We start from the raw sequence: 21,810 nt of genomic DNA, 5'->3' as shown, positions 1-21,810 counted from the left end.
AAAAAAAAAAAACTCGCTTACCTAAGGCCCTCACCGTGTGCCCATGCAGGTGCCTGACAGAAATTCACTACACTCAGGACGTGTGCCTTTATAGGTGCCTGACAGAAAACTGGCATCCCGCAGGTCTGCCCATAGATGTGCCTATTTTAAAGCCTGCGATCACCATGGCAACAGTAAACAGTCGGTTACCATGGCAGCTACAACTAAAGGCAAATTTTCAAAAGTGACCAATACCCGCATTATTGAAAAGAACATCAATGATAACATGTTTAATAAAGTTTGCGATTGAAAAAGAACAATTTGTCGAATAAAGACGTGTTACTAAAAATGAGCAAATCTTTATGGAAAAAAAAAAAAAACACCGTTTAATAACATGTAAGAAACGGCATTTGATGAGCTAGTAAGAAGAGTGTGATGACACGAAGTGTTCTGCAGAACTCCCGGTAACAGCGGCTTTAGGGAAGATTTGCCCTCAACGAAGATGGCGGAGGGCGCGGCTACACGTGACCAAAACAACCCTGACGGCCAACGGTCCTGTGGGCGTGGTTTCGGCGATCGCCGATTGGCTGTTTTTTTAAAGGTCCCGCCGCTGATTGGCGGACGAGCCCAGCCGGCAAATTTGAACTTGCGGGACGGAGAGACAGCGGTGAAGCCGGAGCGGAGATCACACGGAGGGGAGAGCGGAGGAGGTGAGTGCCGGGGAAGAGGGACTGATAGAGGGGGATCCGAGGAGCGGAGACTCCCCCCCCCCATCCAGATAGACATGGGAGGTGATCTCTCTCTGCAGATCTGTATTCACACACATGCTGAAGTCACAGAAATTCAACTCGACTTCTTATTTTTTTTAATTAATATATTTTTTCTTTTTTTCTAACAATATATTATATGTATGTTTTTTTTCTTTGTAGTCGCTCAGTAATGTGATTTTATTGGGCTGTCATTGAAAACATTGTATATGTATTAGTGTGTATGTATATGTATGTATATATGTGTGTGTGTGTGTGTATATATATATATATATATATATATATATATATATATATATATATATATATATATATATATATATATATATATATATATATACTTTTTATTTCAGGTACTTATTTAGGGCTTTCAATTTACACAGTGCTTTATATCTATATCGTACAATCACATCAGTCGCTTCCCTCAAAGAGCTTACAATCTAAGTTCCCGATCTCACATTCATACATACACATACCAGGGACAATTTAGACAGGATCCAATTAAAGGGGTTGTAAAGGTTTGTGTTTTTTCACCTTAATGCACCCTGAAAAAAACGGGTGAAAAAACACCCGTCAGTCACCGCCCCCCCCCCCCCCCCCGATGCGGGGAGGAGCCGCGAGAGTCGCCAGGGGGACCCCAAAAGAGGATGATCGGGGCCACTCTGTGCAAAATGAGCTGCACAGTGGAGGTAAGTATGACATGTTTGTTATTTAAAAAAAAAACAAAAAAAACAAAAAAACGAACCCTTACAATCACTTTAAAGTGGTTGTAAACACCCCCCCCCCCACCCCCCCCCCCAAAAAAAACAAAAAAACTGCAAGACAAAGGCATAATGAGCTAGTATGCTATGTATACTAGCTCATTATGAAATACTCACCTTAGATCGAAGCCCCCGTAGCGGTCCCCGTACACCACTCCGGCTGCCGACATCACTACCGGAGTTACTTCTAGGTATCATGGGCTCCGGCGCTGTGATTGGCGCTGTGATGATGTCACGTGCCATTGCTTCAGTGCACATGTGCCAATGAAGTCAGCACATGCTGATGCAGGGGATATAGTCTAAACCGTGCAGGTTTAGGAGATATCCGGGGTAGCTACAGGTAAGCCTAATTATAGGCTTACCTGTAGTAAAAAGTGGTCTGTAAGGGTTTACATCCACTTTAACCTACCAGCATGTCTTTGGAGTGTGGGAGGAAACCGGAGTGCCCGGAGGAAACCCACGCAGGCACAAGGAGAGCATGCAAACTCCAGGCAGGTAGTGTCGTGGTTGGCATTTCGAACCAGCGACCCTTTTGCTGAATATATATGTATGTGTGTGTGTGTGTTAGGGGTGCAATGGATCGTCACCGATCCGTGATCCGAACGGTTCAGCCTGTTCAGATCGGCACACATGCACTCCGCGGAGCGCGCCCCCGCCTCGACCCTAGGAAAGGCCACGGCTTCGTCCTAGCTGCGGAGCGGCGGCCATCTTGGTACACCCGGCGGCCGTTTACCACGTGATCGCTCCGTCAAATGACGGAGTGATCACTTGTAAACAAACCGGCGTCATCTCATGATGCCGGTTCCTCTCTCCCCTCTGTGTACTGATCTGTACAGTGGAGGGGAGAGATCAGATGGCAGCAGTGCCAATACTCTGCAATACTCTGCAATACCCTACCAATACTCTGCAATGCCCTGCCAATACTCTGCAATGCCCTGCCAATACTCTGCAATGCCCTGCCAATACTCTGCAATGCCCTGCCAATACTCTGCAATGCCCTGCCAATACTCTGCAATGCCCTGCCAATACTCTGCAATACTCTGCAATGCCCTGCCAATACTCTGCAATACTCTGCAATACTCTGCCATACCCTGCTAATATATTATTACAGTGGGGGGGGGGGATTGTGGATATTACAGTGGGGAAGATGACGTGGATATTAGAGTGGGGGAGATTTTTTTTTTGTTGATCTGAATATGATCCGAACCGTGACTCCTGATCCGAGGAATGATCCGAACTGTGAGTTTTTTGATCTGTTGCACCCCTAGTGTGTGTGTGTGTATAAGTTCTGAGGGTGAGGCGTATGCCGGTCATGAGCATCAGTTCAGAGCAATCAGGCCTTCCCAAGGGCCATTATATAAAAAAAAGTTCTTTATTGAAAAGATTAAAAACGTTACATCAGAGTTACATACGGTAGTATTCAAGGTTGACAGTTTTGGGCTCAACAGATAACACCCTCCTTCAAAAACTGAACATCCAACATGCATGGCCAAATATAGATAGATAGATAGATAGATAGATGGATAGATAGATATATCTATATCTCTATATCCTTGTACAGTGTGGGAGGTCTGAAACACCTGTTGTTTTTTTTTTGTTCCAATATTATGCTATGTTATGTGTTTCTTGTGCAAACAATTACTTAATTGGTTCCAGATCGTTTAATTGAGATTGACACATACATACATACACATATATTATATTATATTATATTATTCCTGTGCGGGGTCAAAGTTAGCACTGCTATCTGTGAACCGATCTGGGGGTTGTCATTAACATAGTATTGACACCTGCAGCGGTTTACAGAGGGCAGTGTGAACTGCCTGCTGGAGAGATGCGGAAATCGGCGCTGGAATCGCGCAGCTTCCTGCATTGCATATGTGTGAACCTAGCCTAAAGAACTTTTTGTGCAGCAATCCCACTTCTTTTCTTTTCTTTTTCTTTTGTTTTCTTGTGTTTTTTTTTTCTTTTTTCTTCCTTCTTCTTTCTCTCTTTTTTTTTCTATGTGTATGTTTAAATTGTTTTTATTACAATGTTTTTATTATTATTTTATTAGTATATGATATTGTATAATCTATTATATTTTATCATTTTTTTTTTTTTTTTTCAACATTATGTTATTACTCTAATACGAAAAAATACTATTCATTTTTAAAAGTATAACCTATAAGAATAGAATACTATAATAACAATATTTTAAAACGACTAGTAACAATAAAAAAAATTTGAGTTTAATTTATAATATTTGGGTATACTTGCAGTAACTTGTCACTAATACCTAGATTTAGGGAGCACAGACTGTATTATTATAGCTGGGGGGAGAAAGGCCTACTATAGTTTCTCTTTAAAAGCTAAAGGGGGCCTTTTAGGAATTCTATATGACAAAGCTCTGATACCAGGCAGGTCCTAATAAGGGGTTCTAGTCTCCAATCCACAGATATGCAATACCTGTGTGGCCTAATTCCAACCAAAGTTCCCATCCAAGGACTGGCTGCCCCCCGTGACTCCAGGAAGTTAGATCTGGGATGGACATCACAAATATAACTTTTTTTAATTTGAGGGTTTTTTTTGTTTTGTTTTTTTCCTGTTTTAGGACGATGATGAACCTGGCCGACCATTTATCTGCAGAAATCCAGAGCAGCGTCACCATAGAATATCTCAATGGGTCCGGCCAGGCGCTCAAGAGGAAAGTCATCCGCAACGCGCTGACCTCTCTGGGCCGCAACGAGTTCCGGGAGCTGTGCCTGAAGGTGAGCGATGGGAAACTCCCCCAAAACTTCGTCCTCAAGCAGATCCAACTCTTCACCCGCTTCGTCCGAGACGGGAAGAGCTCCATCGTCCTCCAACCAGACAACGTCCAGCTGCTGATCTCCAACTGCCCCTCCGACAAGCTGAAGCACTTTATGAGGACGCTGATGATCAAACACGAAGCCGGGAAGAAGGAGAAGCCGGTAAATGACCGCATGCGGCTGTTGGCCGGGCTCCCCCGCACGTTCGAGACCATCAGCCCCGTGCAGAAAAAAGACGTGGAGCAAGCCAATGAGATGCGAGCCAAAGCCAATACAGAGACCCCCATAAAGAGGAAGGGGCTAAGCAACCGAGGGCCCAATGTAGCCAATGGATGTCCACAAAAACGGGCCAGGACAGAGTCTTCTGAGAACAGTCTGGTGAGTGTCCAATGAATATAAGTTTGAGGAAAGTGGAAAGATGGCGCTGGACCTGTAGGGTTATCTTGCTGGTATTAAGGTTGGTGTAAATGGTCCATTTCCCCTCTACACCCCAGAGGATCTCCACATTCTCCTTGGCTTGTAGTGTAATGTAATGAGGATTGAAATTGAAGCTCCACACCCATGCTAAGAAGTCCACATACAACTTTATTTCATTAAAAGTCAGGGGTCCAACCCAAAAAGTACCCAACGTGTTGCAGGGGTCCAAGAGTTTGGCCAAACAAGCTTCTGACGAACTCACACTGGGAAGAACACCATTGTAGGTCCAGTTCACTTCTGGTTTGTTCACATTATTGTCAATCAAGCCCCGATGAAGGGGGTGCTCATAGACCCTTGAAACGTATTGGATACTTGGGTTGTACCCCTGATTTTTTTGATGCAATAAAAATGTATCTGCACCTCTTAGCAGTGGTGTGGCGCTTCAATTTCAGTTCACATTATGATAAATGAAAAGGGTGGGCGAGGAACAGACAGAAAGGCTAGGAGGTTCTGGAGGTTCTCCAGCCGGGAAATGAGGCGGAGTCTATCTGACTTGCTGCAACTTCTAACGCACATCAGAGTAAGCATTCTCAGTACAAGAGAGGAACCTGAACAACTCTGCATATCTTAGCCAGTTTACTTGAGATGTATATGGTTTAACCACTTGCCAACCGCCTCACGTACAGCAGCAGAGCGGCTCTCCTGTGCTGGATCACATACCTAGTAGGCAATCCAGCACTTCTGGGTAGGGGGCACACGCTGGCTGTGCTGTGATCTGTCACAGCAGAAGCCAATCGGCGGGTGTCGGCCAATGGATGACCACCAGCACCCGCTGATTGTCCTGTATTCCTCCTTGCCAGAGCTCTGTCCTGTCAGCGGGGATGTGCTAGTTTTTGTTTCCCTGCAAAGCACTTCCCTTAGTGTCATTAGTACAGTGACAAATTATTAGCATTGATCACTGTATTGTTGTCAATGGTCCCTACAAGGTATCAAAAGTGTCAGTTAGTGTCAAACTGTCCGCCGCAATATTGTAGTCCCGCTATAAGTCGCTGATCGCCACCAGTACTAGTATGAAAGAAAAATAAATAAATAAATAAAAATTCCAGTGTATATATCCCATAGTTTGTAGACGCTATAACGTTCGTGTAAACCAATCAATATACACTTATTGGGATTTTTATCACCCAAAATATGTAGCAGAATGCATATTGGCCTAAATTTATGAAGAATTTTTATTTTATTGGATATGTTTTTATAGCAGAAATTTAAAAAATATTATTTTTTATTTTTTTTTAACCACTTTGTGCCCACGCTATAGCCAAAAGAGAGTTACAGCGCGGGCTTAAATTGCCAGAAGGAGGTACACGGACGTCCTGCCGTTCTCGCGCCGCCATCGGCACGCTTTGTTATTTGCTGAGTCCTTGGGACTAAGTAAACAGAAGCTGGTTTCAGGCTTTTTTTTTTTTTTTTTCTTCACGCTGTCAGCATGAAGGAAAGAAGAAAGCTATTAAATGGCTTCTGTTAGAGAGACATCAGTTCCCTTAGTGCCCACCAGTGCTGCTAACCAGTTTCTCCTGATCAGTGCAGCCCCACCAATGCCACCTCATTAGTGCCCATCAGTGCCACCTCATCATTGCTCACCAGTGCTGCTAATCAGTGCCTCCTGATCAGTGCAGCCCCACCAATGTCACCTCATTAGTGCCCACCAGGGCCTCCTGATCAGTGCTCATCAGAGCCGCCTCACCAGTGCCACCTATCAGTGCCCACCAGTGCCTCCTGATCAGTGCTGCCCCACCAGTGTTTGTGAAAATATGAAAACTGTATTTGTTTCGTTTTATTTTTCAAAATTTTCGTTTTTTTTTTTTTTTGTTTGTTTTTTTTTTGTTTTTTTTTTCTTTGTTTAGCAAAAAATGAAAACCAGAGGTGATCAAATAACACCAAAAGAAAGCTCTATTTGTGGGGAAAAAAATGATATAAATGTAATTTATGTACAGCGTTGCACGACCGCGCAATTGTCAGGTAAACACAGTGCCATTTTGCTTAAAAATGGCCTGGTCATGAAGGGGGGGGGGTTAAATCTTCTGGAGGGCAAGTGGTTAAAAGTGTTTTCCTTTTAAAAGGCATATGTGTATATGTGACTGTAAACCAACGTTTTCAGATTTCGGAGCTGCGTCCCAGCAAGAAGCCCACGCTCAGCATGCCGCAACGGATGAACCTCTCCACCGAACAGTCGCTGGTTCTCAGCACCGTCCTCAGCGGGAAAAACGTCTTCTTCACTGGTAGTGCAGGTTGGTCAGAACCACCTGAAATGGACCGGTCATCCGATATTCTCATGAAAAACTAATATATAGTTTTTATTATCTTTTATTATAATAAATATTATATATATAGTATTTATTATATAAAAAAAATAATAAAAAAACGCTATACACCTTTTAGTGACTGGAATGGTATCCTCGGTGGTGACAGTTGACCTGTATAATATATAGTATTCTGTCCATGTTCTTCATGTTGGTATTTTGTTTTCCCTCCAGGCACAGGGAAGTCTTATCTGCTAAAGAGGATCATTGGCGCTCTTCCTCCAAAAAGCACTTATGCCACAGCGAGTACAGGAGTGGCGGCCTGTCATATCGGTGGAACCACGTTACACGCGTTTGCAGGTTAGTAAATATCAAGCTACATGCCAGGCCCAAAGGAATAGGAGGACATTAAACCTAATTAAGAAAAAAAAAGAAAGTAAAAGTAACGCTTTCCCTTCTCTGTGTAATTATGTAGCACAGAAACATCACTTTCCTCCTGCTGTAGGCTTCTGCTGCAGGTGCCTCCTATAGCAAGCCATGTGCACTTTAGAGAAGAACCCCGTACTGCTGACCCCACTTCTTTCATTGGAGTCCCTTGAACAATAGTTTTTGTGTTGCAGGTATCGGCTCTGGGAAGGCTCCCCTGGAGCAGTGTATTGAATTGGCGATGCGGCCCGGAGTCCGCCAGCACTGGATAAGTTGTCGCCACCTGATCATCGATGAGATCTCCATGGTGGAGGGCGAGTTCTTTGACAAGCTGGAGACCGTTGCCCGGTATGTACAAGCCCGTATTGGGAGTTTGTAGACCCAATGACCAGTTTATGAATATTGAAGGGGGACCATGTCTCTTATAGGGCTGTACGCGGCCGGGATGAGCCCTTCGGAGGGATCCAGCTCATCATCTGCGGAGACTTCCTACAGCTTCCGCCGGTCACTCAAGCCTCAAGCCAGACCAAGTTTTGTTTCCAGGTAAGAAGTTTTATCTGACTCCCAAATATGTCTAAAGTGTATCTGAACCCAAAAACAAAAATTCCTTAGATGTGGTGGCTGGAGCTAGGGGGGTGCTGGGAGGGCTGCACCCCCCTCCCCCAGATTTCAGTTGACTCCTCTTCTGCCTTACTGACCCCCTGTACACTGCCCTTCTGCCCCATGTCCTCTGCCCTACTGACCCCCTGTGCACTGCCCTACTGTGCACTGCCCTACTGGCCCCCCTGTGCACTGCCCTACTGACTCCCCTGTGCACTGCCCTACTGACTCCCCTGTGCACTGCCCTACTGACTCCCCTGTGCACTGCCCTACTGACCCCCCCTGTGCACTGCCTTACTGACCCCCCCTGTGCACTGCCCTACTGACCCCCCCTGTGCACTGCCCTACTGACCCTCCCCTGTGCACTGCCCTACTGACCCCCCCTGTGCACTGCCTTACTGACCCCCCCTGTGCACTGCCCTACTGACTCCCCGTGTCCTCTGCCCTACTGACTCCCCGTGTCCTCTGCCCTACTGACTCCCCGTGTCCTCTGCCCTACTGACTCCCCGTGTCCTCTGCCCTACTGACTCCCCGTGTCCTCTGCCCTACTGACTCCCCGTGTCCTCTGCCCTACTGACTCCCCGTGTCCTCTGCCCTACTGACTCCCCGTGTCCTCTGCCCTACTGACTCCCCCTGTGCACTGCCCTACTGACTCCCCGTGTCCTCTGCCCTACTGACTCCCCCTGTGCACTGCCCTACTGACTCCCCGTGTGCACTGCCCTACTGACTCCCCGTGTGCACTGCCCTACTGACTCCCCGTGTGCACTGCCCTACTGACTCCCCGTGTGCACTGCCCTACTGACTCCCCGTGTGCACTGCCCTACTGACTCCCCGTGTGCACTGCCCTACTGACTCCCCGTGTGCACTGCCCTACTGACTCCCCCTGTCCTCTGCCCTACTGACTCCCCGTGTCCTCTGCCCTACTGACTCCCCGTGTCCTCTGCCCTACTGACTCCCCGTGTCCTCTGCCCTACTGACTCCCCGTGTCCTCTGTCCTACTGACTCCCCGTGTCCTCTGCCCTACTGACTCCCCGTGTCCTCTGCCCTACTGACTCCCCGTGTCCTCTGTCCTACTGACTCCCCGTGTCCTCTGCCCTACTGACTCCCCGTGTCCTCTGCCCTACTGACTCCCCGTGTCCTCTGCCCTACTGACTCCCCGTGTCCTCTGCCCTACTGACTCCCCGTGTCCTCTGCCCTACTGACTCCCCGTGTCCTCTGCCCTACTGACTCCCCGTGTCCTCTGCCCTACTGACTCCCCGTGTCCTCTGCCCTACTGACTCCCCGTGTCCTCTGCCCTACTGACTCCCCGTGTCCTCTGCCCTACTGACTCCCCGTGTCCTCTGCCCTACTGACTCCCCGTGTCCTCTGCCCTACTGACTCCCCGTGTCCTCTGCCCTACTGACTCCCCGTGTCCTCTGCCCTACTGACTCCCCGTGTCCTCTGCCCTACTGACTCCCCGTGTCCTCTGCCCTACTGACTCCCCGTGTCCTCTGCCCTACTGACTCCCCGTGTCCTCTGCCCTACTGACTCCCCGTGTCCTCTGCCCTACTGACTCCCCGTGTCCTCTGCCCTACTGACTCCCCGTGTCCTCTGCCCTACTGACTCCCCGTGTCCTCTGCCCTACTGACTCCCCGTGTCCTCTGCCCTACTGACTCCCCGTGTCCTCTGCCCTACTGACTCCCCGTGTCCTCTGCCCTACTGACTCCCCGTGTCCTCTGCCCTACTGACCCCCCTGTGCACTCCCCTACAGGGATGGTGGGAGCCCCTCATATTGGGCACAGCGGGTGTACAGACCCGGGAACTCAGCACAGGGATGGTGGGAAGCCCTCATAATGGGCACAGCAGGTGTACAGACCCGGGAACCTAGTGTAGGGATGGTGGGAACACTAATAAGGGCACAGTGAGCTTACAAACCTGGGAACTTGGCACCAAGATCTCATTATTACAGTCCCCTGTCTGGGGATTTGGCTCTCCAGCATCCACCATATGCTGGAATAACGCTCTCAGGTGGAGTGACCCTTTTAGGATTATACATTGTTGGAGGCATTCCTGGGTCAGTTACACACAAGATGAAAATGGAATTTTTTTTTCTTTTTCCTGAGTAAAATGTTTATCTGTCTAGGGTCAGACCTTGGTGGCCAGATCTGGGCACCACCAAAGTTCTTCTCTAACTCCATACGGCTTTTTATTCCTCACAGGCAAAGAGCTGGAGGCGCTGCATCCATCTGACCATGGAGCTGACTGAGGTCAGGAGACAGACAGATAAAACTTTTATTAACCTCCTACAGGCCATTCGGCTGGGCAGGTAAGTCATGGACACCTACAGTCCGCACTGAGTGCTCCGTTTCAGTTATTTTCTCGGCGGATCTCTCATCACAGTGGGGGGGGGGGGGGGGGGATTATTCACTGAGTGCTATTAAAGTGTATTTAACCCCAGATGGTTGCCATTAGTCGTCTTTTTTTTCCAGTTTGTTTTCACCTGTGATCCTGCCAGTAACACACCTCTGTCCCAGGGTGACGACACTCATTCGCTGTAATGTATATGGAGGAGCAGCTTTGTCACGGGAGGTGTTCTGTAGTTCAAGGGGAGAGCTGGAAACATTGTAACTGATAAAGAGTGCACAGGAAGTCATTAACTTACAAGATTTCTGGCAGGATCAATAGCTTAAAAAAATAAATAAATAAAAAAAAAAAAATATATATTTGTACTGTATATAAAATATTCAGTCCTGGCATGTCTGTCACATCCGCAGACCCATTGGGGTTGATTTACTAAAACTGGAGAGTGCAAAATCTGGTGCAGCTGTGCATAGAAGCTGATTGGCTACCATGTACAGCTGCACCAGATTCTGAGTGCTCCTGTTTTAGTAAGTCAACCCCATCGGGTGTCTGCATGTGTGCAATCCTGCCATGCATGTGCACAAAACATGCCTGGCAGAGCATGTATGATATTTTTGGTTCTTTATCTCATCCCAGATGTATAGAAGAGGTGACCAGGCAGCTTCTTCTGACGGCTAACCATAAAATCGAGCGGGATGGGATCCTGGCCACACGTCTGTGTACACACAAGGATGACGTGGATCTGACCAACGAGCGCCGACTACAGCAATTACCAGGTATGGCGATCCACGGCTCCCAGAATCCTCTGCTTTCCCTTTTTTTAAGATGCTCTCCTCCATTAGCATGCTTCTAATTTTCCCATGATCCTCTGTCCTGAACCGTCCATTACTTATGTCATCCCTTCTCGATGGTTTACCACCATCCAGGGTGGATTTTACTTAAATCACTAGTAAAAACGCTTGATTTAAATCAGCTCGATTTAAATTTTAATTTTTAAAGAGCAACTGTCATCTCTGACCCCGCTGTTGGCTCCTCCTCTGACCCCGCTGTTGGCTCCTCCTCTGACCCCGCTGTTGACTCACCGACCGTCCCATTCACTTTAATGGGGCGGCTGGTGATGTGGCAGTGGCACAACAAGGTGAGGGATGTGGCGGCAGTGGGTGAGTGGATGCCCGCTAACAGGCGCTACCATGATGGATCTGAAATGACAGGTGCTCTTTAAATGTAAGGACTTCTTCTTGCTGGTAGTTAGAATCTTTAATATTTGCAAACAAAATGAAGATTTCCTATTCAGAATAATAGCTGCCCGGTTAGTGTGTGTGAATGAATAAATTATATATATATATATATATATATATATATATATATATATATATATATATATATATATATATATATATATATATATATATATATATATATATATATATATATATATATATATATATATATATATAATATACATACATGCACACATACACACATACACACACACACACACACACACACATACACACACACACACACACACACACACACACACACACACACACACACACACACATATATATATATATATATATATATATATATTTATTTATTTATTATAACTTTTTTTTTTTTTATCTACCCTGCTACCATCACAGGTGACATGCATACGTACGAGGCGTTGGACAGCGACCCGATGCTTGTGAAGACGATGGACGCGCAGTGTCCGGTTGGCCAGCGGCTGCAGTTGAAGAAAGGTGCTCAGGTGAGAACAGATGGAGACCGGTATTGGGTTTTGTCTTCTCGCATTGTACAAATCCCGAATAAATTATGTCTGCTACACGGAGGGGAGGAAGCCATACTGTAGTGACTGTCACCCTAGAGCAGCTGGGGTGAAACTACAAATCCCATCATGCCCCTGATTCTAGGGGTCATGCCTGTGTCTTTGTCTTTTTTAAGTCTTAATGCCTCCTGGGACTTTTAGTTCCACAACAGCCAAAGTGCCAAGGTTGCCTATTCCCTTCCCCAGAGAAAAATACATTTCCAATCCAGTATGAAAAACCTCATCTCTGGGTTATAATCGGCAAAGGTGTTAATTTTCCTTCCCTTTTTTTTTTTTTTTTTTGTGTCCCCTAGTATCATTATTGTGTTCTCACATAGCAATCCAAAGCACCATTTTTTTCCCCCAAACTTCCAGTATGAGCAGTGCAAGTATACAGGTGAAGCTCAGAAAATTAGAATATCATCAAAAAGTTAATTTATTTCAGTTCTTCAGTTCAAAAAGTGAAACTTGTATATTCTATAGGTTCACTACACACAGTGATATATTTCAAGCATTTCTTTCTTTTAATTTCGATGATTATGGCTAGTGACAACCCAAAATTCAGAATCTCAGAAAATTAGAATATTGTGGAAAAACTTGAATATTGTAGACTCCCTAATCGGTTAATTAACTCAAATCACCTGTAAAGGTTTCCTGGGCCATTAAGACCCCATTCACACAGGGGCAACACGACTTGCAGGTCGCCTCAGCGAGGCGACCTGCAAACGAATGCCCGGGCGACTTACAAAACGACTTCTGCATAGAAGTCTATGCAAGTCGCCCCCGAAGTCGTACAGGAACCTTTTTCTAAGTCGGAGCGACTTGCGTCGCTCCCCTTAGAACGGCTCCATAGTACAGAACGGGAGGCGACTTGTCAGGCGACTAGGTCGCCTGACAAGTCGTCCCTGTGTGAATGGGGTCTAAATGGTCTCTTGATCTGGTTCAGTAGGTTACACCAGCGGTTCTCAACCCTGTCCTCAAGCACCCCCAACAGGCCATGTTTTGGGAATTTCTCTTACATAAAATAGCTGTCCCAAACACAAAGCCATTGACTCTGATTTAAAGTGGTTGTAAACCCTTACAGACCACTTCCACCTACAGGTAAGCCTAGATTATCCACTTGCTTACTGGGCACTTAAACCCCCCTCCTGCCCAGACCAATTTTCAGCTTTCAGCGCTGACGCACTTTGAATGACAATTGCGCGGTCATGTTGTATACAGTGTACAACACTGTACTCAAATGAAATTTTTATCATTTTTTCCCCACAAATAGAGCTTTCTTTTGGTGGTATTTAATCACAGCTGTGGGATTTTTATTTTTTGCTAAACAAACAAAAAAAGATGGAAAGTTTTGAAATAAAAAGATCATGTTTCATAGTTTGTTATAAAATTTTGCAAACAGGTCATTTTTCTCCTTCATTGATATTCGCTGATGAGACGGCACTGGTGGGCACTGATAGGCTGCACTGATGGATAGGCACAGTTAAGGCAGCACTGATGGGCACAGATAAGGCGGTACTGATGGGCACAGATAAGGCGGTACTGATGGGCACAGATAAGGCGGCGCTGATGGGCACAGATAAGGCGACACTGATGTGCAGCACTGTTGTTGTGGCACTGATGTGCAGCACTGTTGTTGTGGCACTGATTGTGGGCGCTGATAGGTGGCACTGTGGGCACTGATGGGTGACGCTGGTGGGCACTGGTAGGCGGCACTGCTGCCTATTGCTAGGTGTCACTGGCAGGGGGCACAGAAGATCGCCGTGATCGGGACTGATGTCCCTCTCACGGCCGCCAGTGATCGGCTTTTTTTTTTTTTTTTCCTCCTCACTGTCAGCGCGAGGAGAAAAAATAGCCGATTACCAGCTCTGTTTACATCACATGATCAGCTGTCATTGGCTGACAGCTGATCATGTGGTAGGGGGTCGGGACCGACCCCTTACTCCGATCTGTGATCAGGCGAGTCTCATAGACTTGCTGATCGCCGCGTGCACCCTGCAGGGGGCGCGCAGGCCGCTCGTGCATGGGACGACGTCACTAGACGTCATCCCGGCAATGTAGGTGCACGCTGTTGCCGTCATTCGGCAATAGCACGGATCTGAAGAGGTTAAGGCTTACCTGTAGGTGCTTGAAATATCTCCTAAACCTACACGGTTTAGGAGATATTTACTATGTCCCCGAACTATGTCTTCTGCGCATGCGCCAATGTATTCGGCACTTGCGCACTCTTGAAAGGCCACGCTGTGGCCATTTAAGGCTGGGGTATTGCCGTGACTGGCGGCTCCCGCGCGGGAGCGACGTCACGTGTCTCCAGCCAGTCACAGAGCCGGAGTTCGTGGCGCTGGAAGGAAGAGGGGTGAAGAATGGACGCTTTCAGCCAGTGCATAGTAGCCCATTATGCGATGTATAGGGTTTACTTCGTCTTTAAAGCACCTGTGCAAGATAAAGGAAAACCTGCAAACATGGCCTGTTGGGGGTACTTGAGGACAGGGTTGAGAACCACTGGGTTACACAATCATGGGGAAGACTGCTGACTTGACAGTTGTCCAGAAGACAGTAATTGACACCCTCCACAAGGAGGGTAAGTCACAAAAGGCCATTGCTAAAGAAGCTGGCTCTTCAGAGTGCTATATCCAAGCATATTAATGATAAGTTGAGTGGAAGGAAAAAGTGTGCTAGAAAAAGGTGCACAAGCAACAGGGATAACTGCAGCCTTGAGAAGATTGTGAAGTGAAGGCCATTCAAGAATTTGGGGGAGATGGACAAGGAGTGGACTTCGGCTGGTGTAAGAGCTTCAAGGGCCACCACACACAGACGTATCCAGGACATGGAATACAACTGTTACTTTCCTTGTGTCACACCACTCCTGAACCAGAGACCACGTCAGAAGCATCTTATCTGGGCCAAGGAGAAAAAGGACTAGACTGTTGCTCAGTGGCCCAAAGTTCTCTTTCCAGATGTAAATTTTGAATTTTATTTGGAAATCGCGGTCCCAGAGTCTGGGTAAAGACTGGAGAGGCACACAATCCGAGTTGCATGAGGTCCAGTGTGAAGTTTACACAGTTTGTGATGATCTGGAGAGCCGTGTCATCTGCTGGTGTTGGTCCTCCTGTGTTTTATCAAGTCCAAAGTCAGCGCAGCCCTCTAGCAGGAAATTCTAGAGCACTTCATGCTTCCCTCTGCTGACCAGCTTTATGGAGATGCTGATTTCATTTTCCAGCAGGACTTGGCACCTCCAACGCTGCCAAAACTACCAATACCTGGTTTAATGACCATGGTATCACTGTGCTTGATTGGCCAGTAATTTTGCCTGACCTAAACCCCATAGAGAATCTGTGGGGTATTGTCAAGAGGAAGATGAGACACCAGACCCAACAATGCAGACGAGATGAAGGCCGCTATCATAGAAACCTGGGCTTCCATAACACCTCAGCAGTGCCACAGGCTGATCTCCTCCGTGCCACGCCGCATTGATGCCGTAATTCATGCAAAAGGAGCCCCGACCAAATACTGAGTGCATCCTATACTATACATGGACAGACTTCTCACTAAGACAACATTTCTGTATTAAAAATCTTTTTTGCTTTATTGGTCTTATGTAATATTCTAATTTTCTGAGATACAGAATTCTGGGTTGTCACTGGCTGTATAAGCCATAATCATCAAAATCAAAAGAAAAATGCTTGAAATGTATCACTTTGTGTGTAACGCATCTCTATAAAATATATAAGTTTCACTTTTTGAATTTTTAATTACTGAAATTAACTTTTTGATCTTCAGATTTTTTGAGATGCACCTGTATTATGGTCACATGCTCTGCTCTGCTGATACTACAACTCCCAAGATTCATTGAGCCTGCATACTCTACTGCGCATGCGCACCCCGCTCATTTCCTGGTCCCTCTATCGCTCAAGGATCCTGCGGGGAGCGCTGCTATGAATGTGTGCTGATTTCACATCACAAAACTTTAACACGGCATGTAGAAATGTTGCTGTTGTGAATGTGCAGAGGATGGAGAGGCCGCATAGCCATCCTCATAGAAATATTTTATTTTTTATTTTTTTTTCCCCCCCTCTAGGTGATGTTGGCCAAAAACTTGGACGTGGCTCGTGGATTGGTGAACGGGGCTCGTGGCGTGGTGGTTGGCTTTGAGGGTTCAGGAAAAGGTGCGTCAGATAATTCATAAGTCAATTGATGATCAGTTGCACATTATACAAGGCACAAAGCCTCCCTTCCCCCACCCCCCAGAGGAATACATTTCTATCCTACTTGTTAGTTGGGACTGAATATTCTAGTTCTAAAATTAGCTGTTCAAATTACTCATTACAACCAACTATGACTTCATCCTTAACCACTTGCCCTTTGGAAGATTTACCCCCCCCCCCCCTTTATGAGCAGGCTATTTTTTTGCAATACGGCACTGCATTACTTTGACAATTGCGTGGTCGTGTGACACTGTACCCAAATAAAATGTGTCCTTTGTTTCCCTTTTTTTTCCCCCCCTAGAAATAGAGCTTTCTTTTGTGATATTTGATCACTTCTGCTGTGTTTATTTTTTATGCTATAAACAAAGACAGACAATTAAAAAAAATGTAATTTTTTTTTTTTTGTTTTGTTTTACTTTCTGCTATAAAACGTATATCCAATAAAATATATATATATATATATATATATATATATATATATATATATATATATATATATATATATATATATATATATATATATATATATATATATATATATCTATATATATATATCTCCTCATCAATTTAGGCCAATATGTATTCTGCTACTTTGTTTTTGGTAAAAAAAAAAAAAAATCCCAATAAGCGTATTTTGATTGGTTTGCACAAAAAGTTATACTGTCTACAAACTATGGGATATTTATTTATTTATTTATTTATTTATTTTTACTAGTAATGGCAGCAATCAGTGACTTATAGCGGGACTTGCGATATTGCGGCGGAAAATTTGGACACTAACTGACCCTTTTTGGGGGAACCAGTGACCCTAATACAATGATCTGTGCTAAAAAAAAATGTGCACTGTCATTGTACTAATGACACTGCCTGGGAAGGGTTAACATCAGGGGTGATCAAAGGGTTAACTGTGTGCCTAGCCAGTGCTTTCTCACTGTGGGGGAGGTGCTTGTACTAGGGGAAGGCATTGATCCATGCCTTCCCTACTGACAGAACGACAATCTGCCTTGTTTACAGATTCCATTCTGTCAGTGTACTGCATAATTGGTGGGTGTCGGCGGACATTGAGTCCGTGGTACCCGCCACTGGTCTCCTGCTGGACATGTGCCATTTGTTTTGTTCCGAATTGGTTTTTTTAACTAATTTCAATAAATTTGCTAATTTGGAAATATCCGCATTAACGAAAACTTGTTTAACAATTTTTTCCAAATATACGTAAATTTGAAAATCTGAAATCATAACTAACTAATAATAACTCTTACTAACGTTTAAATTATAGGTATTGGAATTTCCTTTCAAATTTGGCTGTTAGTGAGCGTAACGAATACGAATTTATCCGAAGTTATGAATTATCCGAAATAATGAATGCCGCATCTTAACAAATGGAACGTAAAAAATTGACAATAAATAACAATAATAACTTATTATTTATTAATTTGTTCAGTTACATTCGTTTAGATGCGGCATTCGTTATTTTGGATAATTCGTAACTTCGGATAAATTTGTTACGTTCGCTAACAGCCACATTTGAAAGGAAATTCCAATGTTTATAATTTTAATAGTTGGTTATTGTTGTTTCAACTTTTTGGATTTTCTTTCTTATTTTTTGGATTTTTGAATTTATGAATTGCGATCATAACTAATGACCCGAAAATCAAAAAGAAAACTAAAAAAAGAATGAAACGAAAACAAATTTTTCGGCAGTTCACATGTCTAGATCCCGCTGTGTGTGTGATCGGAGCGGGTCGCTGGTGGCGCACAACGCGTGACCCCAGACCCTCAAGTGTCAGATCACATATACTAGGTACGTGATCCGGCACAGAGCGGCTGCCCTGCCGCAGTACATGTACGTGGGACGGTCCGCTAGTGGTTAAAGAAATAGTGGGATAGAAAGTGAGGTGAAGGGTTATATGGTATACATAATGAATAAACCGACTGATAAAAATAAGACGTATGGATGGTAACTTGTAGGTGGTCAGAAATCTGAAAGACATTTTCTGATTGGATGCTGATCTCTGCCTCGTCCAATCAGAAGAAGTCTTGTATTCATTGAAAAAAATACAAGACATTCTGTGAATGGTGGCAGTGCCGAGTAAGCAAAATCCCTCCATCAATGCAGTATTTTCTTTATGAACTTTTTAACTTTTTGGTTCCCAGCCCTGCCCAAGGTGCGTTTCCTCTGCGGTGTCACGGAGGTGATGAAGACGGAGCGCTGGGTCATCAAAGCTCAGGGCGGAGTCTATCTGACCCGCCAGCAGTTACCGCTGAAGTTGGCGTGGGCGATCTCTATACACAAGAGTCAGGTGAGTCCTATTTCCCGGGGGCGGGGGAGGGGGGGTGATGTAATGGGAATCCCCCAATTATTCACACTTGCCTTCCCATAGGGGATGACCCTGGACTGTGTGGAGATCTCCTTATCACGCGTGTTTGAGTGCGGTCAGGCCTACGTGGCCCTTTCCAGAGCTCGCAGCCTCGAGGGCCTCCGGGTGATGGATTTTGATGCCAAGGCTGTGACCGCCAATCCGTATGTGCTGCAATTCTACGCCAGGATGAAGAAGGAGAGGGCGCTGCAGCAGGTGAGACTCGGCTCCGGGATTGTTTTATGGCCCCCCGTGAAGTGAGGTTGTGTTCTGAGGAACTGAAGGTACTTTGTACTATTACAGCTGACCGGAGGATTGTGTCCAATCACAGGCTGGGGGGGTGGGGAGGTGACCAAGCTGTATCTCCTAACTGCAGAAGAGAAAAGACAGGTCACCAACCTTGCTTAAAGTGTTATTAAACCCCGGACTCTGCATTCACTATATCTGGTCTCCCACAGTGCACAGAACATGGAAAATATAAACTGCTATATACCTTTTCTCATCAGCAGTATATAGCAGTCATGTGACTTCTATCGGTGTCTGGTTAAAGCTTGTAGGAGGAGCTTTCATACTGCACTGAGCTGTCCTATGAGGCTGCATGACCCCTGACCCTCTGTCTGGACAGTGCTGACACATGCACCTTACGAAGAATTAAAAAAAAAAACCTCTAGCAATACACAGCAAACTGAGCATGTGCAGCTTGTCCCCTAGCCTCTGTTCTATCAGGTGATGGATTGGGGACAGTGGAGGATCAGAGAAGACAGGATCAAACAGCCTTTTTACACAATGCAGAGGATTAACCCCTTAGGTACCACAGTGAGTATAACAAGCATGCTTTACTGCATATACAGACTGATTTTACTGTTGTGGGTTTAGTAACACTTTAAGCTGACCATACATTTTACAATTTTCATATTCAGTTTCCTTTAGATTTACCTTCAACTATGTAGTGCAAGGGCCAACCTGATTGCATAGAAATTGAAAGTTTTTAGGTTTGACTTCATATTATATGGTTTTGGTAAATCTAAAGGAACATTGCACAAGAAAACTATATAATGTATGGCCGGCCCTAATTCATTCTCTGCATTAAAACAGAGCTCCACCCACTTTTACTACTTTGTCTTAAAGGAAAGACCACCCCTCCACCACTCGATTTTGGATAATTTATCATGATTATTATTATTTATTTATTTATTTATTTTTTTTACTTGCCTTTACTGAAGTACTGAGTGTACTTCCGTCCTAGCTTGGCCGCGGCCCAGGGCGTCATTTCCTCTTCTCCCCCCCACTGCCTTCTGGAACCTGTGTGTGTCCCAGAAGACGACGGGACTCATTCAGAAAGCAACTCGCGTGTGCGCAGGAGGAAACCGGCAGTGAAGCCTGAAGGCCTCCACTGCCGGTTTCCCTTAGTTGCACCCAATCCGATGGATGGATCGGGGGGGGGGGGGGGGGACATCGCGGGCTCTCTGGACAGGTAAGTGTCCTTATTTAAAGTCAGCAGCTACAGTGTTTGCAGTTGGAACACCGCTTTAAGATAATGATGTGGTGAGACACGCTGTGTGTGTGTCTATGGAAGCACGCAGCCCGGCTTCAAAGTGTGTCGACATGGGGGGCCCCCCCCCCCCTCAGCATATGGCTTGTTGAAGGGGCACTTGTAGGAAGGAGGAGCGGACAGCACCGGCAGGGGGACTCCAAAAGAGGAGATTGGGGGCTGCTCTGTGCAATATCATTACACAGAGCAGGCATGTATAACTATATATATATATATATATATATATATATATATATATATATAATTACTGTGTGTACATACTTGCTTTTTTTTTTTTTTTTTTTATATATAGCCTTTCTCAATCACCTTAGATGCAAAATTAAAAGGGGGGGGGGGGGCTAAGCATTTCAGAGGATTAAAGTAAAAATACTCTCCTCGGCTTCTGGCAAGGATGACGGCAGCTACTTTGCCTTCTCCCGGGATCCAGGGAAGGAGGTGGAGCATAAATTTTGCAAGAAGTCGCTCCTACACCTCTCATAAGATTCTGGGAAGTTGGTGTTTCTAGGATCCCGGGAAAATGCAACCTCCTACAGGAGCGATTAGAGACCCAGGTGGTTTGTGTGTTCCCCCCCCCCCCCCCCCCTCCTTACTTCTGTTATTTTCTATCCCTTGGGGGGGGGGGATAATTTTTTCCTGTAAAGTCTGCTCTAATACCTTCCTATTCTACACAATCAGAGTTATCCTGGAGATAAGATTTGACTTTTTTTTTTTTTTTTTTTTTCCCCCTCGCAGAGCTGTATGGATGATTTCCTGCTGGGCAAGGAAAATTGATGTCTTGATGCTGGTTGTCGCTTTACCTGTAAATATTAGTGTACAGAACCACGTTTTATATTTTTTTTAATAAAGCTTTTTTAAAAACGACTCTAAAGGGTCTGCCTTTTTATTTTCAGTGAATTGAGTTTGGATTTTCTACATTTAGATGGTGTGTCCATTCCCTTGTTAATACTTTGTTAACCCTCAAAAGTTGCATGAAAGTCGTACCTGAATGCTATACAATGCAACAGTTGTGCAACAGTCCATTATCACTGGTCAAAGTCGTATCCAAGTTGTACCCATCCAAAGTTGCATCAAAATTGCTCATGGTTGCTAATTACATTAAAGTGGACACGAAGTGAGGATATTCTTATAAGGAACATCTAGAAATGTTAATTGGCTGTGTATATCTGCAGTGCAAGATCATCTCAGGTGCTGCTGTGTAACAGCAAATCTCACCAGATTTGGGGTGAGATTTGATGATGTCACGACTGTGCTGCTCACTGTTCTCCTTGCTGGAGAGGAAGCTGTACCTGAGGACCTGCAATGGAAGGTTCCTCCCACCTCGGACATGGGGGTTTGGACTCCCAGCTTCCACACTGAAGTGAAGGGTAGTAATCGGTGGGTGGGGAGCCATTCTTTAACCACTTCAGCCCCGGAAGGATTTACCCCCTTCCTGACCAGAGCACTTTTTACAATTTGGCACTGCGTCGCTTTAACTGCTAATTGCGTGGTCATGCAATGCTGTGCCCAA

General features: G+C 45.3%; 1 protein-coding gene across 1 annotated transcript; it reads left to right on the top strand.

Moving 5' to 3' along the window:
- The first annotated feature begins 594 nt into the window (after positions 1–594).
- On the top strand, positions 595–21,164 carry PIF1 (PIF1 5'-to-3' DNA helicase). Its single transcript, XM_073591492.1, has 13 exons — positions 595–689; positions 4,101–4,674; positions 6,872–7,001; positions 7,248–7,373; positions 7,634–7,787; positions 7,868–7,982; positions 10,238–10,344; positions 11,016–11,155; positions 12,026–12,132; positions 16,268–16,355; positions 18,549–18,694; positions 18,776–18,967; positions 21,036–21,164. The coding sequence occupies exons 2-13, from the start codon at positions 4,105–4,107 to the stop codon at positions 21,072–21,074; spliced, it is 1,914 nt and encodes a 637-aa protein (XP_073447593.1). The 5' UTR covers positions 595–689; positions 4,101–4,104; the 3' UTR covers positions 21,075–21,164.
- The last annotated feature ends 646 nt before the right edge of the window (positions 21,165–21,810 follow it).

Source organism: Aquarana catesbeiana, linkage group LG07 (genome assembly GCF_042186555.1).
Source record: "Aquarana catesbeiana isolate 2022-GZ linkage group LG07, ASM4218655v1, whole genome shotgun sequence".
Classification (NCBI taxonomy): Eukaryota; Metazoa; Chordata; class Amphibia; order Anura; family Ranidae; genus Aquarana; species Aquarana catesbeiana.
This window is presented reverse-complemented; position numbering and strand designations above follow the sequence as displayed.

What these genes read in the sequence shown, in the direction of transcription:
- PIF1 (XM_073591492.1), top strand. Translation starts at nt 4,105, where the DNA reads ATGATGAACCTGGCCGACCATTTATCTGCAGAAATCCAGAGCAGCGTC. An exon ending in CTTCTTCACTGGTAGTGCAG is followed by an intron (nt 7,002 to 7,247) that starts GTTGGTCAGAAC and finishes TTTTCCCTCCAG; the next exon opens with GCACAGGGAAGTCTTATCTG. An exon ending in AGGAGAGGGCGCTGCAGCAG is followed by an intron (nt 18,968 to 21,035) that starts GTGAGACTCGGC and finishes TCCCCCTCGCAG; the next exon opens with AGCTGTATGGATGATTTCCT.